We start from the raw sequence: 22,314 nt of genomic DNA, 5'->3' as shown, positions 1-22,314 counted from the left end.
CATATGGGTTACTACATTAGTAACAAATGCTTGCTGCCTAAAGGGACACCTTTACAAGGAACACCACAAATGTCTCTGGTCCTGGAAGTCATCCTTGCACTCACAGCCCCTCCTGACCTTCCTCCATTCCCTTCAATGACCTCTAGATTATGGAGGAACTCAACATTTAGGTTCTCAACATTTAAGAACTCAACATTTTTGGAACTCACAACATTTTAGATATCAGTGAACTAAAATGGGTGGGAATGAGCAAATTTAATTCAGATGACCATATATACTACTGTGGACAAGAATCCCTCAGAAGAAATGGAGTAGCCCTCAGAGTCAACAAAAGAGTCCAAAATGCAGTACTTGGGTTCAATCTCAAAAACGACAGAATGCTCTCAGTTGGTTTCCAAGGCAAACCACTCAACATCACAGTAATTCAAGTCAATGCCCCAACCACTAATGCCAAAGAAGTTGCAGTTGAATGATTCTGTGGATACCTATAAGACCTTCTAGAACTAACACCAAAAACAGATGTTGTTTTCATCATGGGGCATTGGAATTCAAAAGCAGGAAGTCAAGAAATACCCAGAGTAACAGGTAAGTTTGGCCTTGGAGTACAAAATGAAGTGGGGCAAAGGCTAACAGAGTTTTCCCAAGAGAACGAACTGGTCATAGCAAACACCCTCTTCTAACAACACAAGACGACTCTACACATAGACATTACCAGATGGTCAATACCCAAATCAGATTGATTATGTTCTTTGCAGCCCAAGATGGAGAAGCTCTATACAGTCAGCAAAAACAAGACCTGGAGCTGACTGTAGCTCAGATCATGAGCTCCTTATTGCAAAATTCAAGCTTAAAATGAAGACAGAAGGGAAAATCACTAGACCATTCAAGGATGACCTAAATCAAATCCCTTATGATTTTACAGTGGAGGTGACGAAAAGCTTCAAGGGATCAGATCTGATAGAGTGCCTGGAGAACTATGGACAGAGGTTTTATGAAATGGTACAGGAGGCAGTGACTAAAAGCATCCCCAAGAAAAAGAAATGCAAGAAGGCAAAGTGGTTGTCTGAGAGAGCCTTACAAAACCCAGCAGATGAAGACTAGTTCAAGAAACGAACAATGTTTATCCTGAGAATGACTCACCACATTTCACTGGGAAACTGACAGTCCTCTTTAGCTATCTAAAGGTCTACTATAGAAGAGGGTTTAGGTTTTGTACCTCTATATAACCCAGGTGTTCATGGCACAGTAAGTACCAAGTAAATATTAACTGAGAGATTAAATCTTGTATAGTTCCCAAAGCCAGAACCAAGATCAAAAGAAAGGTATTAGAAGAATAGAGAATTCAATTTATGGTAAAAGGGGGATTTTTAGAATAAAGGCACATCAGACAGTAAAGAATCTGCCTGCAATTCAGAAGACACGGGTTCAATCCCTGGGTGGGGAAGATCCCCTGGAGAAGGGAATGGCTACCCACTCCAGTATTCTTGGTTGGAGAATTCCATGGACAGAGGACCCTGGTGAGCTACAGTCCATGGGGTCACAAAGAGTCAGACGTGACTGAACGACTAACACTTTTAATTTTATTGCATTTTGTTTTATTATGCTTAGCAGATATTGAATGTTTTACAAATCAAAGATCTGTGGTAACCTTGTGTCAAGTAAGTCTATTAACACCGCTTTTTCCAACAGGATTTGCTTACTCCATGTCTCTGTGTCACATTTTGCAGTATTTCAAAACTTCCACCAGCAAAAAGATGACAATTCACCAAAGGCTCAGATGACGGTTAACATTTTTTAGCAATAAAGCATTTTTAAATTACATCCACAGACAGAGGAGCCAGAGAGGCTACAGTCCCCAAGGTCTCAAAGAGTTGGACATGACTTAGCAACCACACAGCACCGTATGCATTTTTTAGACTTAACACTATTGCACACCTAAGAGACCACAGAACAGAAACGTAGCTTTCACATGCACTGGAAAAAGGTCACGGGACTCAATGTACTGTGATAGTCACTATATTGAGGCGATCTGGAACCAAACCTACAGTATCTTCAAAACTGAATACATCTGCTTTTTGAAAAGTGAGCTTCCTTATCATGGGGAGCAGTAGAGTATACTGATCACAAAAGAGTAGGCCCTGGAGTGGAAGGTCTAGAAGAACTAGGTGACCTTGGGCAAGTTATTTAAGCTATCCGTGACCCCCATTCCTCAGATGTAAATTGAGAATGAAATAGTATCTATCGCATACAACTTTGCAGTGGTTAAATAAGCTATCCACTGCTATGCACAGAGCACAGCATATGGAGACAGGAGATGTTTCCATACAGTCCACATAACAGAGATTTTGTCAAGGGTATTTATGCATCAGATGTTGGATTAGATTAAAAAATCTCAGAGGTCTTTTCTAACTAAATATGAATCTATAAGTTCTGATAACAGAATCAACCCCACCATCATCCCAATAAATGTCTTTACCACCTGTACAGCTGGAAGAGATACACAGAAGAATTATACACAGAAGAACTATATTAAAAAGGTCTTAATGACCCACATAACCACATGGTGTGATCACTCACCTAGAGCCAGACACCCTGGAATGTGAAGTCAAGAGGACCTTAGGAAGCATCACTATGATCAAAGCTAGTGGAGGTGATGGAATTCCAGCTGAGCTATTTCAAATCCTTAAAGAGGATGCTGTGAAACTGCTGCACTCAATATGCCAGCAAATTTGGAAAACTCAGCAGTGGCCACAGGACTGGAAAAGGCCAGTTTTCATTCCGATCCCAAAGGAGGGCAATGCCAAAGAATGTTCAAACTACCGGACAATCGTACTCATTTCATATACTGGCAAGGTAATGCTCAAAATCCTTCAAGCTAGGCTTCAGCAGTATGTGAACTAAGAACTTCCAGATGTACAAGATGGATTTACAAAAGGCAGAGGAACCAGGGATCAAATTGCCAACATTTGCTGGATCATAGAAAAAGCAAGAAAATTCCAGAAAAACATCTACTTCTGCTTCATTGATTATGTTAAAGCCTTTGACTGTGTGGATCACAACAAACTATGGAAAATTCTTAAAGAGATGGGAATACCAGATCACTTTACCTTTCTTCTGAGAAACCTGTATGCAGGTTAAGAAGCAACAGTTAGAACCAGACTTGGAACAACAGACTGGTTCAAAATGAGGAAAGGAGTACATCAAGGCTGTATACTGTCACCCTGCTTATTTAACTTATATGCAGAGTATATCATGTAAAATGCCAAGCTGAATGAATCACAAGCTGGAATCAAGACTGCCAGGAGAAACATCAACAACCTTAGACATGCAGATTATACCATTCTAATGGCAGAAAGGGGCTTCCTTGGTGGCTTAGATGGTAAAGCATCTGCCTGCAAAGTGGGAGACCTGGGTTTGATTCCTGGCTTGGGAAGATCCCCTGGGGAAGGAAATGGCAATCCACTCCAGCACTCTTGTCTGGAAAATCCCATGGACAGAGGAGCCTGATAGGCTACAGTCCATGGGGTCGCAAAGAGTAGGACACGACTGAGTGACTTCATTTTCACTTTCACTGGCAGAAAACAAAGTGGACTAAAGAGCCTTTTGGTAAGGGTAAAAGAGGAGAGTGAAAAGGCTGGCTTAAAACTCAACATTCAGAAAACTAAGATCATGGCATCTGGTCCCATCACTTCAAGGCAAAAGAAGGCGTAAAGTAGAAACAGTGATTTTATTTTCTTGGGCTCAAAAATCACTGTGGATGGTGACTGCAGTCATCCAATTAAAAGACACTTGTTCCTCAAAAGGAAAGCTATGACAAATCTAGGCACCATATTAAAAAGCAGAGACACCCTTTTGCCGATAAAAGTTCATATAGTCAAGGCTATGATTTTTTTCCATATGGATGTGAGAGTTGGACAATAAAGAAGGCTGAGTGCTGAAGAATTGATGCCTTTGAACTGTGGTGTTGGGGAAGACTCTTGACAGTCCCCTGGACTGCAGGGAGATCAAACCAGTCCATCCTAAAGGAAATCAACCTTTCATTGACTATTCATTTGAAGGACTATTGCTGAAGCTGAAGCTCCAATACTTTGGCCACCTGATGTGAAGAGCTGACTCCCCGGAAAAGACCCTGATGCTGGGAAAGAAAGAGGGCAGGAGAAGAAGGTGGCAACAGAGGATGAGATGGCTGGATGGCATCACTGCCTCCATGGACATGAGTCTGAGCAAACTCTGGGAGACAGAGAAGGGCAGGGAAGCCTCGCGTGCTGCAGTCCATGGGGTCACAACGAGTCAGACACAACTTAGCGGCTAAAGAACAAGAAAACCTGTACAGACACATGACTTTTGCTCATCCATCCTTTCTCTTTCCACCTCTACTCTCAACATAGACTTGACTGTGGATTTCCACAAGAGGCTTCATATTACAGTAGCTGGAGAAACTGAGTTGCTTGTGAAATATGTTTCATGAAAGCCTGAGAAATGAGACAAGGGGAGCAGAGACAGTCAGCTGGAGATGAGGTGGCTGTCAGCAACAGCCTGCCACTAAATGTGGTAAGAATAAGAGTGAGCCACTATCACATTTAAAATGGGTAACCAACAAGGACCTCCTGTACAGCACATGGAACTCTACTCAAGGTTATGTGGCAGCCTAAATGGGAGGGGAGCCTGGGGAAAAGAGGATACATGTGTATGTACGGCTGAGGCCCTTTGCTGTTCACCTGAAATTATCACAGAATGGTTTGTTCATCGGCTATACCCTAAAACAAAATAAAAAGGTTTTTTTTTTTTTTTTTTGAATGAGTGAGCCACTATTTTCAGATCCAGAAAGGAAGACTTCAGGAGTAGGGAGAATTCAACTAAGCAAATATCAGAGCAGTTATCTTTCCTTTACCATGTTGCTGATGGAGATAAAAAATGTGCTAGCCTTAGCTGGTGTCAGTCTGAGACCCTCAGAGGCCATATGAAAACAATATTCAAATACCACTGGGCCCCAGCAGGAAGCTCCAGACAAGGGGCTGGCAGAGAAGATTGAAATCTGAAAGGCACAGGGCTTTCTTTCCCTGGAGGAAAAAAAGAGAGGGGGCATGCTAATCCCACAGATTTCATGAGGTTTCTGATTTACTAGTCTCTCAGATGGCTCTGTGGGGGTTTGTCATTTTGATGAGAAAGCCTTGTTGTAAAGGTTAAACATGCTAAGCAGCATGAAGTGATCTCTAAGAAAGATTATATCTTCTTGCCAGGGAGACAGCTGTCCAATAGCCCACAGAAGGGGGCCTTTAAAGAGCTGCACACCCAGGGTTTTGGCCCCAAGTCCCAGTTGCACTTGTCACTTCAAAACTCTCACTGTTGAGCTGGATTTATTTGTCGTATGGGGTAATGTGGATTGGTTGATGAAAGAAGAGAAATGTACATGCCTTTTCTCTCCATATTTCTTTCCTCCAAATCAATTGCCAACATTCTAAATAAATTTAGCAACAGGAATAAGACTGGAGACTAACCAAATGTTCGTGTTACAATGCATCATTCTATTGCTTAGTAATCCATGGGGACATTAGAGGGAAAATACACATTTTTTTTTTTTTTCATTCTTGAATCGCTGAATTCTAGATTCAGAAATGGACACACTGGCTTATGATCTCTGAGTACAACATACACTTTGACTCTATAATAGAGGCTCCCCCAAAGCTAATGAAACCGCCGTTGATAATTCTCAGGGGTAAATATGGGAACTGAGGCACAGAGAGAAAATAAATTACACATGTTCAGAGTGGAACCAGTATATGTAGGTGATTCCTAACTATATCCCCTTCATTGCTACCTCACTCTTCCCCACTCGTCCTAAGTCCCTCCAACTCACTTGAGATGGTTGAGTAGCTCAGGGAAAACAAAACAAAACAAGCTTCTAAGACCAAACCTTTGTTCTTATCCAGTCTTGGTCACTCTTTAGCTGTGTATGATTGGTTAGGGTTAGGGTTAGTCCTATCAACACTGTCCCTTAAATATCTATTGGATGTATCCCCAAAATTCAACCTCCACTCTCCTATCACAGTTCAGACTCTTATTTCCCACCCTGAACTAATATAAATGCAAAAGTGAAAGTGAAGTCACTCAGTCGTGTCCGACTCTTGCGAGCCCATGGACTGTAGCCTACCAGGATCCTCAGTCCATGGACTTTTCCAGGCAAGAGTACTGGAGTGGGGTGTCATTGCCTTCTCCAGGGGTTCTTCCCAACCCAGGGATTGAACCCAGGTCTCCCGCATTGCAGGCAGACATTTTACCATCTGAGCCACCAAGGAAGCCCAATATAAATGCAAACTGAACTATTTTATACTGGTCTGTTGGCCTACTATCTCCCACATTTCATTCATCACTTGCCAGAGAGATCTGACTTTGTTGTTTAGTTGCTAAGTTGTGTCCAACTCTTTTGTGACCTGGTGGACTGCAGCCTGCCAGGCTCCTGTGTCCATGCAATTTCACAGGCAAGAATACTGGAATGGGTTGCCATTTTTTTCTCCAGGTCTTAGTTATCTGATTGCTAAAAATGGCATGCCCACTATAATGTAAGGTCCAAATTTGTGAGGAGAACAAAACAAGCTACTTTACAACTGGTCTTGCCACTCCTTCAGCCACACCTTCTAAAACATCCCCTCAAATCCCTTCTCTTCACTCCCTAAGTCTTAGATTTCATCCATGAGGAAAATGTACTGTTTCCAGAAGTCATCCCTACATATATGTTCCTTCTGCCTAGAATACTTACCCTGCCTAATCTTCCTAGGAGATTCCTGCTACACCACCAAGCCTCAGCACAAGTGTCGCCCAATCTCTAACACTGTGCATAATATTTCTCCTTGCATTATTGATATGTTTATGAAAAATATATTACGATCAATTCTCGTATCTCTAGTGATCCATGAAGTCACTGGCATACTGTACTCAATGGATGCCTCTGAATGAATGACTTGGGGCCTTCCTTATTTTCTTCATTGAGAAAATGAGGTTGAGATTATGCAGCTTGCAGAATGGATGTGAGGGTTAAATGGCCCAGTATATATTAAGAATACAGAGCAGGCATATATTAATAATCTCTCTCAATAAGGTTAATTTTCCTTTCCTTTTATCAGACTGGAGCAAGGAAGGATTCATCTATCTGTGAAAAGACATATGAAACCAGAGATGCTAAAAAGAAAAAAAAAAAGAAAAGTCTATGACAATCCCCTTGTGTTGTATTTTGAAGCACCTGTTTCTCATAATTTTGTGACATCTCAATTTATTGCTTCCATAATGGGCAGATGTCTTCTGGCAGTTAAGCAGCTTTTAGCAAAGGCAGTAATAAAGGTATGAAGTGGCAATGTAAGTGACCGCCGTGTATATCTCTGCATCTGACAGAATCCCAGCCAACAGCAGATGTGTCACACTGCTGAGCAGCTGTGACACGCGGCCTCAAAGTACTGACCCATACATTCTCAGGCTGCACACAGGCCTAGCTGTAGATTTTCTGAAGATCTCCAGAGTCCCCAGCCTGTCCTTCTGAGACTCCAGGAGTTTCAAGCTTCTAAAACAGCTAGAACTTTCTTTACTTGCTGTCTTCTTTAGAGTAACAGAAAAATCCATGATCAGGGGTATCTCAGATCCCAACCTGATAGAATAACACGTAAGGGTTCATGGACTCTGGGACAATTTCCTGGGATCATACAACGCTGCGCCTGTGGAAAGGGAAACTCGGAGAACAGGAAGAGAAACAAGAAGAGGCTGAATCTGAGCAGTGCTATCATCACCACTCCAAAAATAGTCAGAAGACCTAAGACATATCTCCAAAGAAGACATACAGATGGCCAGGAAGCACATGAAGTGATGTGCAATACTGCTAATTCTTTGTTGTTGTTCAGTCGCTAAATCATATGCTAATTATTAGAGAAATGCAAATCAAAACTACAATGAGGTATCACCTCACACAGTTAGAATGGCCAACAAAAAGTCTACAAACAATAAAGGCTGGAGAGGGTGTGGAGAAAAGGGAACCCTCCTACACTGCTGGTGGGAATGTAAATTGGTACAGCTATTCTGGAGAATAGTATGGAGGGGCCTTCAGAAACTAATAGAGCTTCCATATGATCTAGCAATCCCATTCTCAGGGATATACCTGGAAAAAAACATGGTTCAAAAGGATATATGCACCACAGTGTTCACTACATCACTATTTACAGTACCCAAGACAATGCAAGCAACCTACTAGGTTTGTTAAAAAGTAACTGTGGTTTCAGCTTCTGGTTCAAGATGGTGGAGTAAAAGGACATGCACTCATCTCCTCCTGTGAGAGCACCCAAACTGCAACCAGCTGTTGAACAACCATCGACGGGAGGATACTGGAATCCACCAAAATAAGATACCCCATGTCCAAAGGCAAGGAAGAAGCTTCAGTGAGACGGTAGGAGGGGTGCAGTTATGACAAAATCAAACCCCATACCCACTGCACAGGTGACCCACACACTGGAGAACAGAAATACCAAAGAAGTTCCAGCATTGTTGTGAAGGTTCTGAACTCCACATCAGGCTTCCCAGCCTGGGGATCTGACAGAGGGACTGGGGATCAACAGAGAATCTGACCTTGAGGGCCAGGGGGATTTGATTACAGGACTCCCAGAGGACTGGGAGAAACAGAGACTCCAGACTTGGAGTGGATAAACAAAATTTTGCTCTCATCATGACCCAGAGGAGAGGAGCAGTGACCCCACAGGAGACTGAATCAAAATCACCTGCTAGTGTTGGAGGGCCTTCTGTGGTGGTGTGGGCCAGCAGGGGCTCACCACAGGGACAGGGGCACTGGAACGTTCCCCTTGGCACAAGCCCTCTTGGAGTTCACCATCAACCCTACTATAGGGCCCCAGGGATGGGTATCCTCAGGCCAAACAACTACTATGGAGGCAGTACAACCCCACCCACCAGCAGATAATTGGATTAAAGCTTTACTGAGCAAGGCCCTGCCCACCAGAGCAAGATCCAGTTTTTTCCAGTCCTTCCCATCAAGAAGTTTACACAAGGCTTTTAGCTTCATCCATCAGAGGGCAAAACAAGAAGAAGCATTCTCACAGTGGCTAAAACAAAAATCATATTACAGAAAGTTAATCATGATGAAAAAGTAGAAAGTTATATCCCAGATGAAAGGACAAGATAAAAACTCCAGAAAAACACCTACATGAAGTGGAGATAGGCAACCTTCCAGAAAAAGAATTCAGAATAATGATAGTGAAGATGATCCAGAAGCTGGGAAAAAGAATGGAGGCAAAGATTGGGAAGGTGCAAGAAATGTTTACCTAAAACCTAGAAGAACTAAAGAACAAACAAACAGAGATAAATAATACACTATCAGGAATCAACAGCAGAATAACTGAGGCAGAAGAACAGATAAATGATCTGGAGGACAGAATGGTGGAAATCACTGTTGCAGAACCGAATATAGGAAAAGAATGAAAAGAAATAAAGACAGCCTAAGAGACCTTTGGGACAACATTAAATGCACCAACATTCACATTAGAGGGATCCCAGAAGGAAAAGAGAGAGAGAAAGGACCTGAAAAAATATGTGAAGAGATAACAGCTGACAGCTTCCCAGTGATGGGAAGGGAAATAGTCAACCAAGTCCAGGAATCACAGAAAGTTCCAAGCAGGAGGAACCCAAGGAGGAACACACCAAGACACATAGTAATCAAACTGACAAAAATTAAAGACAGAGATAAAATATTAAAAGCAACAGAGAAAAATGACAAATAACATACAAGGGAACTCCCATCAGGTTATCAGCTGATTTCTCAACAGAAATTCTACAAACCAGAAGGGAATGGCATGATATATTTAAAGTGATGGAAGGGAAGAACCTACAACCAAGAACACTGTACCCAGCAAGACTCTCCTTCAGATCTGATGGAGAAATCAAAAGTTTTTCAGACAAGCAAAAGTTAAGAGAATTCAGCACCACCAAACCAGTTTTACAACAAACGCTAAAAGGAATTTCTCTAGGCAGGAAACACAAGAGAAGGAAAAGACCTGCAGAAAGTAAACCCAAAACAATTATGAGAATGGTAATAGGATCATACATATTGATAATTACTTTAAATGTAAATGGATTAAATGCACCAACCAAAAGACAAAGACTGGCTGGTGGATGAAAACATGTGCATGTATGCATTTCCATTTACCACATCATTCTGTTGACCTCCCCAAATTGTATGCAATTATTTTATATTGTTAAGTTAATTGTGTTTCCATTATGGCTTGCAATTGTAATTATCTTTTATTTTTGTCTGGTTATTGACTGCAAACTGATAAACATCTTTTATTCTTGTGATTAAGTAACTATTACTCACTTAATACTATTGTATCATGATTGGTCTACAGAAAAACAACAGAACTCTATATCACCAAAACTAGGATCTAATAGAAAAACCTGTAATCACTTTTTAAAATTCAGAAGCATATCAGAATTATCTTGAAATTTTTTGTAAAATACAAATGCTCGAGGGAGGTTCAAGAGGAAGGGGGAAAATGTATACCTATGGCTAATTCATGTTGATGTTTGGCAGAAACCAACAAAATTCTATAAAGCAAATATCCTTCAGCTAAAAAAATAAATAAAATTCTCCCAATAATGAAAAAATAAAACAACAAATGCTTACGTATTGCTTTTTTTTCTCCAGAGCTCGAGATATGTTTCTAATGAGCAGTCATGTTTAAAACAAGTGGACTATATGATTATCTTTTACTTTTATTACCTGGTATGTTTCATCTTTTCTATTTTATATGCAGTGCTTCTATTTCATTTAGTTTATGTTCTCCAATTTCTCCATTTCTTTGTTTTTTTAATGTACTTTCTCAAGCCTTTATCAAGTGTAGTAGAAAAGCTTTAATATACATATATAAATATGTCTTGGAAAACATTAATTTTTGCTTAACTAAAAACAATTGACATTTTGATTCTACTTGTTTGATTTAGCATAAATAGAATGCTAGATTTCTAATTAAAAAATAGATATGCAACAAGCAACAAAGTTTTACTACATAGGGAACTATAGTCAATATCTTGTAATCATCTATGACGGAAATAATTTCAAAATTAATATATGTGTATTTGTATAACTGAATAAGCTTGCTGTGCACCTGAAACATTGTAAGTCAACTATACTTCAATAAAATATATATGTTTTAGAAAAAATGAATTCAGAGTGTGAATTTTAAATCATTATACTAAGCTCAGACACATCTTTATTAATCAAAGTAGGCACTATTACAATCAATACATTCTGGCCAATGAGAAATAAGTTGGTTTATTCCTGTAGCATAAAAATCCATGCTTCAGGATTTTATGAACTCTTAGAAAGCATTTTCTGCCTCCTGCTGGTTATGGAAGCATTTTCCCTGCAAAAAGTTGTTGAGATGCTGGAAGAAGTGGTAGTCAGTTGGCGAAAGGTCAGGTAAACATAGAGGATGAGGCAAAATTTTGTAGCCCCATTTGTTCAACATTCGAAGCATTGGTTGAGCGATGTGCACTTGGGCACTGTCATGGAGAACTGGGCCCTTTCCGGCGGGCTGACCAATGCTGGCTGTAGGCACTGCAGTTTTTGGTGCATCTCATACATACTTCTCAGATGTAACAGTTTTATTAGGACTCAGAAAAGTGTAGTGGATCAGACTGCTGGGAGACTACCAAACAGCGACCATGACCTTTTTTGGGTGCAAGTTTGGCTTTAGGAAGTGCTTTGGAGCTTCTTCTTGGTCTAGCCACTGATAGGTCATTTCAGGTGATGTATAAAATCCACTTTTTGTTGAAACCTGATCAAAAAATGGTTCATTGTTGTGTAGAATAAGAGAGGATGACACTTCAAAATAGCAATTTTTTAATTTGTGGTCAGTTCATGATGCACCCACTTATCGAGCTTTTTCACCTTTCCAATCTGTTTCAAATGCTAAATGACCACAGAATGGTAGACACTGAATTCTTCAGCAATTTATCATGTAGTTATAAAAGGATCAGCTTCAATGATCCTCTTAACTAGTCATTGTCAACTTCTGATGGCTGGCCACTGTGCTCCTCAACTTCAAGGCTCTCATCTCCTTTGCAAAACTTCTTGAACCACCACTGCACTGCACGCCTGTTAGCAGTTCCTGGACCAAGAGTGTTGTTGATGTTGCAAGTTGTTTCTGCTGCTTTATGACCCAATTTGAACCCAAGTAAGAAAACTGCTCAAATTTGCTTTCTGCCTAACATCATTTCCCTAATCTAAAATAAATATAAACAGCAAGTAATGAGTCATTAGTAAAAGAATGTAAAGGAAGAAATGCACATTAAAATGATGTATAACATAACCACATTTATTAAAGAGTATTCCAATATAAAAGAGCAAAGTTCAACAATGCAAAACCATATTTACTTTTTCACCAACTTAAATAAATGTCCATTCACAGATGAATGGATAAAGAAGATCTGGTACATGTACACGATGGAATATTACTCAGCCACTTTTGCAAAAACTTGGATGGACCTGGAGATTATCATACTAAGTGAAGTTAGTGCAACAAAGACAAATATCATATGATATAGTTTATCTGCAAAATATTTAACACAATGATATAAATGAACACATTTACAAAACAGAAACAGACTCACAGACTTAGAGAAGGAACTTACTGTTACCAGGGGTGAAGTGTGTGGGATGGGCAGGGATAGATTGGGACTTTGGGATGAATATGTATTCATTGCTATATTTAAAACAGACCAACCAACAAGGACCTACCATATAGCACAGGGGACTCTGCTCAATACTCTGTAATAAGCTAAATGGGAAAAGAATTTGAAAAAGAATAGATACATGTAGGTGTATACCTGAATTGCTTTGCTATACACACCTGAAAGTAATACAACATTGTTAATCAACTGTACTCTTAATATAAAATAAAAAATATAAAAAGCATCAATGGATTAAAAAATGGGGGGCCATGTTGGTTGATGAATTATATTTTGCATGGGGGCCTCCTTTCTCTAATACTTGTATTTACTCACTGAAAGGGGGTAAAAAATAAACTAGAAAAGAGACAGCCTTTTAGTGATCTTAAGAAATCTAAGAGTCTATTCATTAATCCATCAATTAAAACTTTTAAGTTATAGACCTGAAGTATCCCCAGTATACCAAGGTACTTGTTTTCTTAGATGAATGAATCAGAGAGGTGACAACTTCATTGCAGTGCTGATATAACTAAACCTAGCCTCCTAACCCAGAAAGTACTGCAGACTGCAAGGAACAAGGACTAGCATCCCTGCTCTGCCCTTCATTCACCTTTACCCCTCTACTCAGGATAAGGGAAGACATTGCCAAGCTGATGACATTTGAGAATCACAGAGTTTTATAATTGAATGGGCCCTGGGAGAGCATGAAACACAATTGCCTCATTTTATTTTTTCAGAACAAGGAAGCCAGAGGATCCAAGTAAGAATCTCAAAGTCACAGATCTAAATAAAGGGCCTAGGTGTTCCTAGGGAAATGGGGCAAGGCCTCAATGGTACTGAAACAAGGGAAAGCAACAAACATGTTTATATTTGACCTTGGAGGCCAGGTTTTCTTCTGTTCCCACGTCAGTGAGTCAGTCTCAGCAGACCCCAATAGATCCAGAGCTGTTTTTAAAGTACTATATCATGTTGGACCTATTTTGCTTTCTAATTGTTATCTCATTCTTTCCTGTGATTATTCCTGGATCATTGCCCTTGGTGGATTGATAACAATTTGCAGATTACTCCTCCAACCCCTCCATTAGACTGTAAGCTCATGAAGAACTAAAACCAGGTCTTTTACAAACTTTTATCCTCACAACTTAACTCACTAAGCCTGGTGGAGACAAAAGGTATGGAATCACCATATGAAAGTGAAGTGAAAGTGAAAGTCGCTCAGTTGTGTCCAACTCTTTGCAACCCCATGGACTACACAGTCCACAGAATTCTCCAGGCCAGAATACTGGAGTGGATAGTATTTCCCTTCTCCAGGGGATCTTCCCAACTCAGGGATCAAGCCCAGGTCTCCCACATTGCAGGTGGATTATTTACCAGCTGAGCCACAAGGGAAGCCCAGGAATATTGGAGTGGGTAGCCTACCCCTTCTCCAGCAGATCTGCCCTGCCCAGGAATCAAACCGGGGTCTCCTGCATTGCAGGCAGATTCTTTACCAACTGAGCTGTCAGGAAGTCCTAACTACATGAATGTTGTAGTTCATTCCAAAGAAGTATCACAGCTACGTTTCCTATAACTTGAGGGACCAAAAGCCACTGGAACTAAAGCTACTTAAGAATGTGTTGAATATTTAAACATTTTAACAATCTCACTTCAATACTCTAAAGAAGGCACAAAATTAATTTGCGTTTTTCAAAACATATGACATGCTATCCAGTTTTCCAAAGAAGAGATCAATGTAGGTTGACTTAAGATTATGGTGGTAGAGAGGGAGAGTAGTGGACGGATATAGGATGGGTTTAGATGAGGAGATGAAAGGAACTTGCTGAGTCTGAATGAGATGGGAGAAGACAAAACCAAGGGAAAGGCCAAGGACAGTGGTGATGCCATTTACTGAGAAGGGAAAAACTACAAGGAAAAACAAGCAGTCTAAGTCAGTCTAAGTTAAGATTTCTATTTTTCAATGTTATGATTAAGATAGCTATCAGATATCCCAATGAAAACATCAAGGAGACAACTGGACATAGAAATCTGCAGTTCCAGAGAGAGTTCTAGGCTAGAGAACTTATTTGGGAATTACCAACATGTAGGTAACCATAGCAACGGATGAGGATACAAAGGGCAATGTGCAGATCAGGAGACCCAGGATAGGGAACTGGGACCCTCCCTCCAGTATTTAATAACCTCGTGGTATGTGTGTGACACAGTGCTGGAAACCATGCCAAACAAAAATGCCCAATGCACTGTTTTTCCTTCAATGACCTTATAATACATCCTCTTTCACGTGTAAGAAAAGGAAAGCCTACTCAATGTAATGGAAAGTACAGAGAGTTAGGAGTCAGGAACCATGAATTTTAACCATTCTACAGCTGTCCCAAGTTAAAATGACTAACTTCTCAGGGTTTCCAATTCCTCACTCACAGAAATAAGGATTAGCTGACTCTGCCAGCTCTACTAATTCCCAATGTCCTAATTTCCATGTGGCATCCAAGTGACACACTCCAGGCCCCTCGAAAGGCAGGGTACCACTCATTGCTGCTCCAGAAGTGCACAGAAGCCATCAGAGGGGACGGCTGAAAGCGAAGTTCCCAAACAGCTGCTGCCTGCAAGCTTTTCCTGTTGGAACAGGGTCATCTGAGAGAACTCAAAATATCTGCATTCTTGGTTTTCAGCTGGAGTTTATGTCAGATCACTGGAATCCCAGGGACCAGTGAGAAGAGCAGATTTACCCTCTCTATCACATTTTCTTGATTCTACAAATTAATATTCTCAAAGACATCCAATTTCCATGACCCTAGGAGATATTTTATCAGATAGAAGTAGTCCAGGTGGGTGGCCTTGTGAGTCAGGATACCCCAGGCTTAACCATGAAAGGGCACCAAGAAAGCGGTTCAGTAAGATCCCATACCTACACAGTAGGTGATCGTTTATATTTAGTCTAGGTGACTGCCCACCTGGACAGAGCTGACTGGTAGAACAGACAGATGAACTAAACTGGGCCAATCAGGTTCTTTTTGAAAAATGACAATTTGCATGAAAAACTCCAGATTCTGTAGGTCAAGAGAGATGTATCACTTCAACTGCAGCGCCTTGGGCTCCCCCGAGCTGCTCTGCTTCTTTTTCAAGACATAGGTTGTGAGATCATCATTTGATCAATAACTCTCTAGGTAATCATGTATAGCAAACCTAGACAGCATATTAAAAAGCAAAAGCATTACTTTTCCAACAAAGGCCCATATAGTCAAAGCTACGGTTTTTCTAGTAGTCATGTATGGATGTCAGAGTTGGACAATAAAGAAGGCTGAGCACTGAAGAACTGATGCTTTTGAATGGTGGTGTTGAGACTCTTGAGAGTCCCTTGGACTGCAAGGAGATCCAACCAGTCTATCCTAAAGGAAATCAGTCCTGAATATTTCTGGGAAGGACTGATGCTGAAGCTCCAATACTCTAGCCACCTGATGCAAAGAGCTAATTAATTAGAAAAGACCCTGATGCTGGGAAAAATTGAAGGCAGGAGGAGAAGGGGACAATAGAGGAAGAGATGGTTGGATGGCATCACTGGCTCAATGGACATGAGTCTGAGCAAGCTCCGGGAGTTGGTGATGGACAGGGAGCCTGATGTGCTGCAGTCCATGGGGTCACAGAGTTGGACACGACTGAGCGACTAAACAACAAATCATGTGGTAAGTCTCATTCCTTGACTCTGTTAGCCACTGTCAGTTCTGAAGCTTGCAACCAAGAGAACCTTATCTAGTAAGTATCAGTCTCCCCATTTTACAGATAAGGAAACAGACTTGGAAAAAATAAGAAATACGTTGTATCAGTTGAGTTGAGTCACTCAGTCATGTCCAACTCTTTGTGACCCCATGAATCGCAGCACTCCAGGCCTCCCTGTCCATCACCAACTCCCAGAGTTCACTCAGACTCACATCCAATGAGTCAGTGATGCCATCCAGCCATCTCATCCTCTGTCATCCCCTTCTCCTCCTGCCCCCAATCCCTCCCAGCATCAGAGTCTTTTCCAATGAGTCAACTCTTCGCATGAGGCGGCCAAAGTGTGAGAACCAACTTTAGGAAGCAAGTCCATTTGATTCTAAAATCCATGCCATTAACCACTAGGTCATCCCAAGTCTAAGTACTGGAGTGCAGGTTATTTTTGTCATAGAAATGAGCTTGTGCTGAGTCCTGTTTTATTTCTTGCTAAATAAATGATGGCATGCATTCAGAAAAAGCCATCTAGGGAAGAGGTTGGAATCTGCAACAGCCTCCAACTGAAGTTTGATGGTCCACAAATAAACCCACAGCCTTGCCTGTGGACACTTGGTCCCCACTAATTAAACTACAGTCTGGCTACACTGACAAGGAGAAGATGCCTATGTTGTCCCACGTCAACTGATCATCCTACAATACATAAGACAGAATGTTTCCTCTGTACAGTAGGACTTTTAAAATGGCAAGCAGTCTTCCAGCAGATGCGCTTCTATCAAATAGGCATTATATAGCTACAGCAGGCCTTAGCTTTTTAGGTCATGGACAGGTTTCCCACAACACTATGATTAACAAAGAACGAACCAGAACAGCCACAGTTGAACAACTGGGATGGGTCAATCTATCTACATCTCCTTAGAATAGTATCAGATCATGGCGGGAAAAAAAAAAATCTAAATGCAATATGAAGCCAATTGTTATATGTCAAAATTTAGAGTTGCTAATCCTCATATGTAGTAGAAGTACTCTTTCGAGGGTATAAGCAAGAGTCATCCATTTTTACTACCAGAGGAAGAGACTCATGCAAATGAACTTTAGTCTTATGGGCTTCCCTAGTGACTCAGATGGTAAAGAATCTGCCTGCAATGCAGGAGACCCAGGATGGATCTCCTGGAGACTCTGGGAAGATCCCCTCAAGAAAGGAATGGCTGCCCACTCCAGTATTCCTGTCTGAAGAATTCCATGGACAGAGGAGCCTGGAGGGTTACAGTCCATGGGGTCACAAAGAGTTGGACAGGACGGTGTGACTAACACGTCCATGTACTCATACAGTTCCTGGTTCCCTTGTTCTATTCCCTTCTCTCTGGTTGACAACTTTAACCTTGGAGTTGTATCCAAGACGGGTGTGCTTGCTCACTTTGCTTGGGTTCCTGGCCATTTGGCGTCTTCCCAGAGCCATCCTTAACTCTGCTTTTTCTCTGAATACTGGTTTTCAGCATCTTGCCTATGCTTTCTACATTTTATATAGACAAGTGGCTCTTTCAACCACCATTTCTGTTGTGTGGCCCACAGCACCAAGGGACTGACACTACTATGAAGCCCAAATATAGAAGAGTTGGGGTTAGATGGGACACACTGCCTTACGGATTGTCTTTGTCGTCTCAATTTTGGTACAAATGATTTTCAGGCTTAGTACTGCTTCTAGAAAAAAAAATTAGAGAACTGTAAATTGAATGAACACACTGATGGTGTTATGGTGGGTAGGGCAGCACTCCTTGCCAAAGAGGATGACGGTCTTGCATAAGGAATGTTAACACTCACCCTTAACCACTCTTCAGAAGTGCCTGTAACGGATCTTGAGGGTCAGAGACAGAGAGAGGCCATAGTTTTGTTACTAAGAGGAGATTAAAAAAATCCAAGTAACCTCAGATCCCCCTTCCCCAACCACTCACCCATATAGGTGTGGCCTCTCCCATCTGTCTGCCCTCCTGATCCCCTAAGACATCAGGCCTGATATCTGTCACACATTAGCACACTCCCCATCTTTCCCTCTCCCCAAAGACTATACACCCCATGCTCAAAATCAGGGGCTATGTCAGTTTCTTTTTCCCCTTCATTCCCAGCCTCTAACACAGTGCCTGGAACGAATTCGGGTTTCAACAGATGTCTGCTGCATGTATGAAAAAATGAACAAAAGAGACTCAAAAGCATCCCTGCTGATGAACCAGTTTCAATAAAGAAAAACAATGTCACAGGGAAACTATTTTCTTTGCCAGCAAAGTAGAGTCCCATCATTTTTACACTCCACTGACTCATTCTGAACACGGTGTCGGGAACAATACAGGACCAGAAAACAATTAGCCGGGGAACAAAACAATCAGTGGACCCGTCTGGGGTTTGAGCGACGTATAGATCAAATGTCTTTAATTTGCTAGCGCCTTCTCATTTGGCCACAATGGATGATTTTTGGCTGCACTGTACCAGGAATAATTGTCCCTCATATATCCCCAATCAGCTGCCATTTAATGACTAGTCGAAAGTGACAACATAAAAGGTGCAATGACTTTCATTGTGTTTGGCAAACCTTGGACCAACCTCCACTGATTTGCCCATGGAAAGGTGATCCCGGGGACACCTTGCACAGCTGTCTCCAGTAATCACAAGGCCCTTTAGTTGGAAAGAGAGGTCTGATGGGGCATCTTACACTTAAGGTAGATGTCTTACACTACCTTCCTTGATGGTGGACCATCCACAATATCCTGACTTCTATCCAAATGGTCTCCTGTATTACAGTGGTCAAATGACCTTTCTGTCTCCCCAAACCAGCAACTGAGATCGTCTACCCAAAAAGAGAGATTTGGAAAGCATTCAGGAGCTCGACAGACTGGCCAGCCAAATGAGGCCCACTTCTGTTCCAGATGGCCACCTCCTCATCTCAGCTCATGTTCTGCAGTCGCTGCTCTGAAAATTCACTGAATCTGAATTTAACTTCCATGAGCCCCAAGAAAGCTCCTTTTCCTTTATTCCAATATCCTGTGTCCTCTTTTTTGGTCCAGCGGTAGTGAAGGTTTGCAGTTCTCTTGAAACGCACTTTAGCTAGCTATATGGTTGACCTCAAAAAATGAGTCCTTGAAAACCCTTGCCTGATTACCCAAGCCTGTTCCAGGATCCCTTCTCATCACCAGACTTCTGAAACTTGAACAAGTCTGGCCACTGGTACACTTAATAGATGAGGCCCTGTTTGTCTCTAATCAGGAAAGTCTTCTTTGAATTTCCATGTTCTCCTAGTAGTCCAGCCCATGCTGCTGTCCTGCATCATCTATACAGGAAGCAAACATCTATACTTCCTGTATAGATGTCTCAACTCCTCAGCTAAGTAAATGATATTATGTCTACTCCAGACACAGTATTCTCGAAGCTCTAGAGAGCTATGCTGTCGGCAAAAATTTGTTAACTGTCTAAAGTATCCTTTCATATAAAATCATGGTAGACAATTCATAGACAGTCAGCTGAATTGTGTGTCCTTGGCATGTAAAACAACTAACCAAGCTGCAATCTGGACATGGCTTATAGACTGGCATCTCTGTACCTTGATGTTATCTCTTTGCTTACTTTTATCTCTGCCTTTTACCCAAACTGTAAATTCAGTGCAAATGTAAGAAGTTAAAGTGGTAGACGGTCTCTTCTAAAGGGTCAGCCCCCACTCTTTGTTCCCCAACATTTCAGCCACCTCTCACACCCTTCCCCCCACTGGCACTCCCCACTCCATTTAGTTATGGACTTTGTTTGGTTCCTCAACTGCGCCATGGTCTCTTACCTCTTGGCACACAACGTCCTTCCAATCTAAGACACACGGTTTTCTCCCACCTTGTTGCCAAGCTAGCTACTACTCATATTTCAAGTCTCAACCTACATATTTCTTTCTTGCGGGAGCTTTCTATGAATCTCTATAGTATGTTCGATCTCCTGGAAAAGGAATCCCAAGCTTTTCTGTACTTTCCCGTTAATGATGTCGATGACAATCATTATAACCATAACAATCACTGACATTGACTATACACTTTCCATAGTGCAGGAATCTATTGACTCATTTAACCATGATTAATAGTAGGTAGGAGTCTTCCCTTGTGGCTCAGCTGGTAAAGAATGCGCCTGCAATGCTGGAGACCTGGGTTTGATCCCTGGGTTGGGAAGATCCCCTGGAGAAGGGAAGGGGCAACCCACTCCAGTATTCTGGCCTGAAGAATTCACGGACTGTATAGTTTATGGGGTCACAAGGAGTCAGACATGACTGAGCAACTTTTACTTCACTTCACTTAGCAGGTAAAGAAAGTGAAAGTGAAAGTCACTCAGTCGTGTCCTACTCTTTGAGACTCCATGGACTATACAGTCCATGGAATTCTCCAGGCCAGAATACTGGAGGAGGTATCCTTTCCCTTCTCTAGGAGATCTTCCCAACCCTGGGGTCAAACCCAGGTCTCCCACATTGCAGGCGGATTCTTTACCAGCTGAGCCACAAGGAAAGCCCAAGAATACTGGAGTGGGTAACCTATTCTTTCTCCAGGGGATCTTCCCGACCCAGGAATCAAACTGGGGGTCTCCGGCATTGCAGGTGGATTCTTTACCAACTGAGCTATGAGGGAAGGAACCTGATTATCTCCATTTTAAAGAAGAGGAAATCAAGTCTCAAAGATATTATCTTGAGTTCATATCACTCTACAAAGGCCACATTTCTCATCCAGTCTTGCCCCAGAATTCATGTTCTTAACCAACACACAATTGCCTCATAAAACTCAACATGTAAGTGATTGTTTAACAGCTAACTATTCCACTAGGCAGCAAGTTACAAAGAACAGGGCTGGGGCTATTTTATTCTACAGTGTATTTCTAAAGCCTAATCTGAGAGCTAGCTCAGAGAAAGCACCCAAAAAGCATGAGTTCAAGGAACAAATGAAATAGCCAGTTGGTGAGCCCACCCAGAATCCCCAAAGAAAAAGTATTGGCCTTCTCAAAGAGAAGATGTCAAATACCCCATCAAAAAAGCATCATGACCTAGCTCCAATTTATTCTAGTTTCCCTCTCTATGATCCAATCCTAGCTAAATCGAAACAAACATCCAGACCTAGAAAGGGTGTCATCTGGAAAGCAGTGCACCCAAGAAAACTCTCCCCCAGAAGCACGCAAGCACAGGGAGGTCCAAAGGAAGTGTCCGCGATAGCAAAGGGAGCCCAGGCACGTCTCCCCACTCTCACCCAGCGCATCACCACACCACTCACCCCGCTCGCAGGTCCGTCCCCAGTAGCCAGTGCCCGTGCAGTCGCAGATGAAGCGGTTCCAGCCATCCTTGCACACGGCGTTGTTCTTGCAGGGGTAGCTGTCACACTGCTTGGCGCTCATCCGCGAGCAGGAGGACTTGACGCCCGCAGCGTTCTGCATTTCCGCCAGCTGCCGGATGTTCTTGCTGCGCCCGTCGATGAACAGGTCGCGGATGCAGCCCACGTAGCCGTAGTTGAGCATGGCGGTCCAGAGCTCGGTGGGGAGGATGAGGCCAGCGCGGTTCTCCGGCAGCCCGCCCAGGTACATGTCCCCCTCCAGGTCAAGGATCTCGCTCTCCCCGCTGGCGGTGAACGGCGTGCGCCTGCTGTTCACTGATATGGTACCTGGGATGGGAGGATGGAGACAAAGAATGAGCTCATGGCCCTCCTGGCATCCCAGGTGAGCCTCCCAGTTGATGAAGCGAATGAAAGGAACCTAGCGGGTGAGATGGGAGACCAGCGTGGCCCGGCCAGGAGAGAGCCTTGTGAGCGGGGAATGAAAGGCCACAAAATGGTAAAAAAAAAAAAAAAAAAGGACAACGCAGGCCATTTGGTTCTGGTCCCTGCAGCTAAGACAGCCAAG

General features: G+C 42.2%; 1 protein-coding gene across 1 annotated transcript in view; it reads right to left on the bottom strand.

Moving 5' to 3' along the window:
- The window catches only part of LOC133255253 (neurexin-3), an 887,522-nt gene that overhangs the window by 285,770 nt on the left and 579,438 nt on the right, over positions 1 to 22,314 (bottom strand). Inside the window, exon 8 of the mRNA XM_061429773.1 lies at positions 21,693 to 22,076. Coding sequence (XP_061285757.1) covers positions 21,693 to 22,076 — 384 coding nt within the window. The remainder of the gene's footprint in view (positions 1 to 21,692; positions 22,077 to 22,314) is intronic.

The sequence above is a fragment of the Bos javanicus genome, chromosome 10 (assembly GCF_032452875.1).
Source record: "Bos javanicus breed banteng chromosome 10, ARS-OSU_banteng_1.0, whole genome shotgun sequence".
Taxonomy (NCBI): domain Eukaryota; kingdom Metazoa; phylum Chordata; class Mammalia; order Artiodactyla; family Bovidae; genus Bos; species Bos javanicus.
This window is presented reverse-complemented; position numbering and strand designations above follow the sequence as displayed.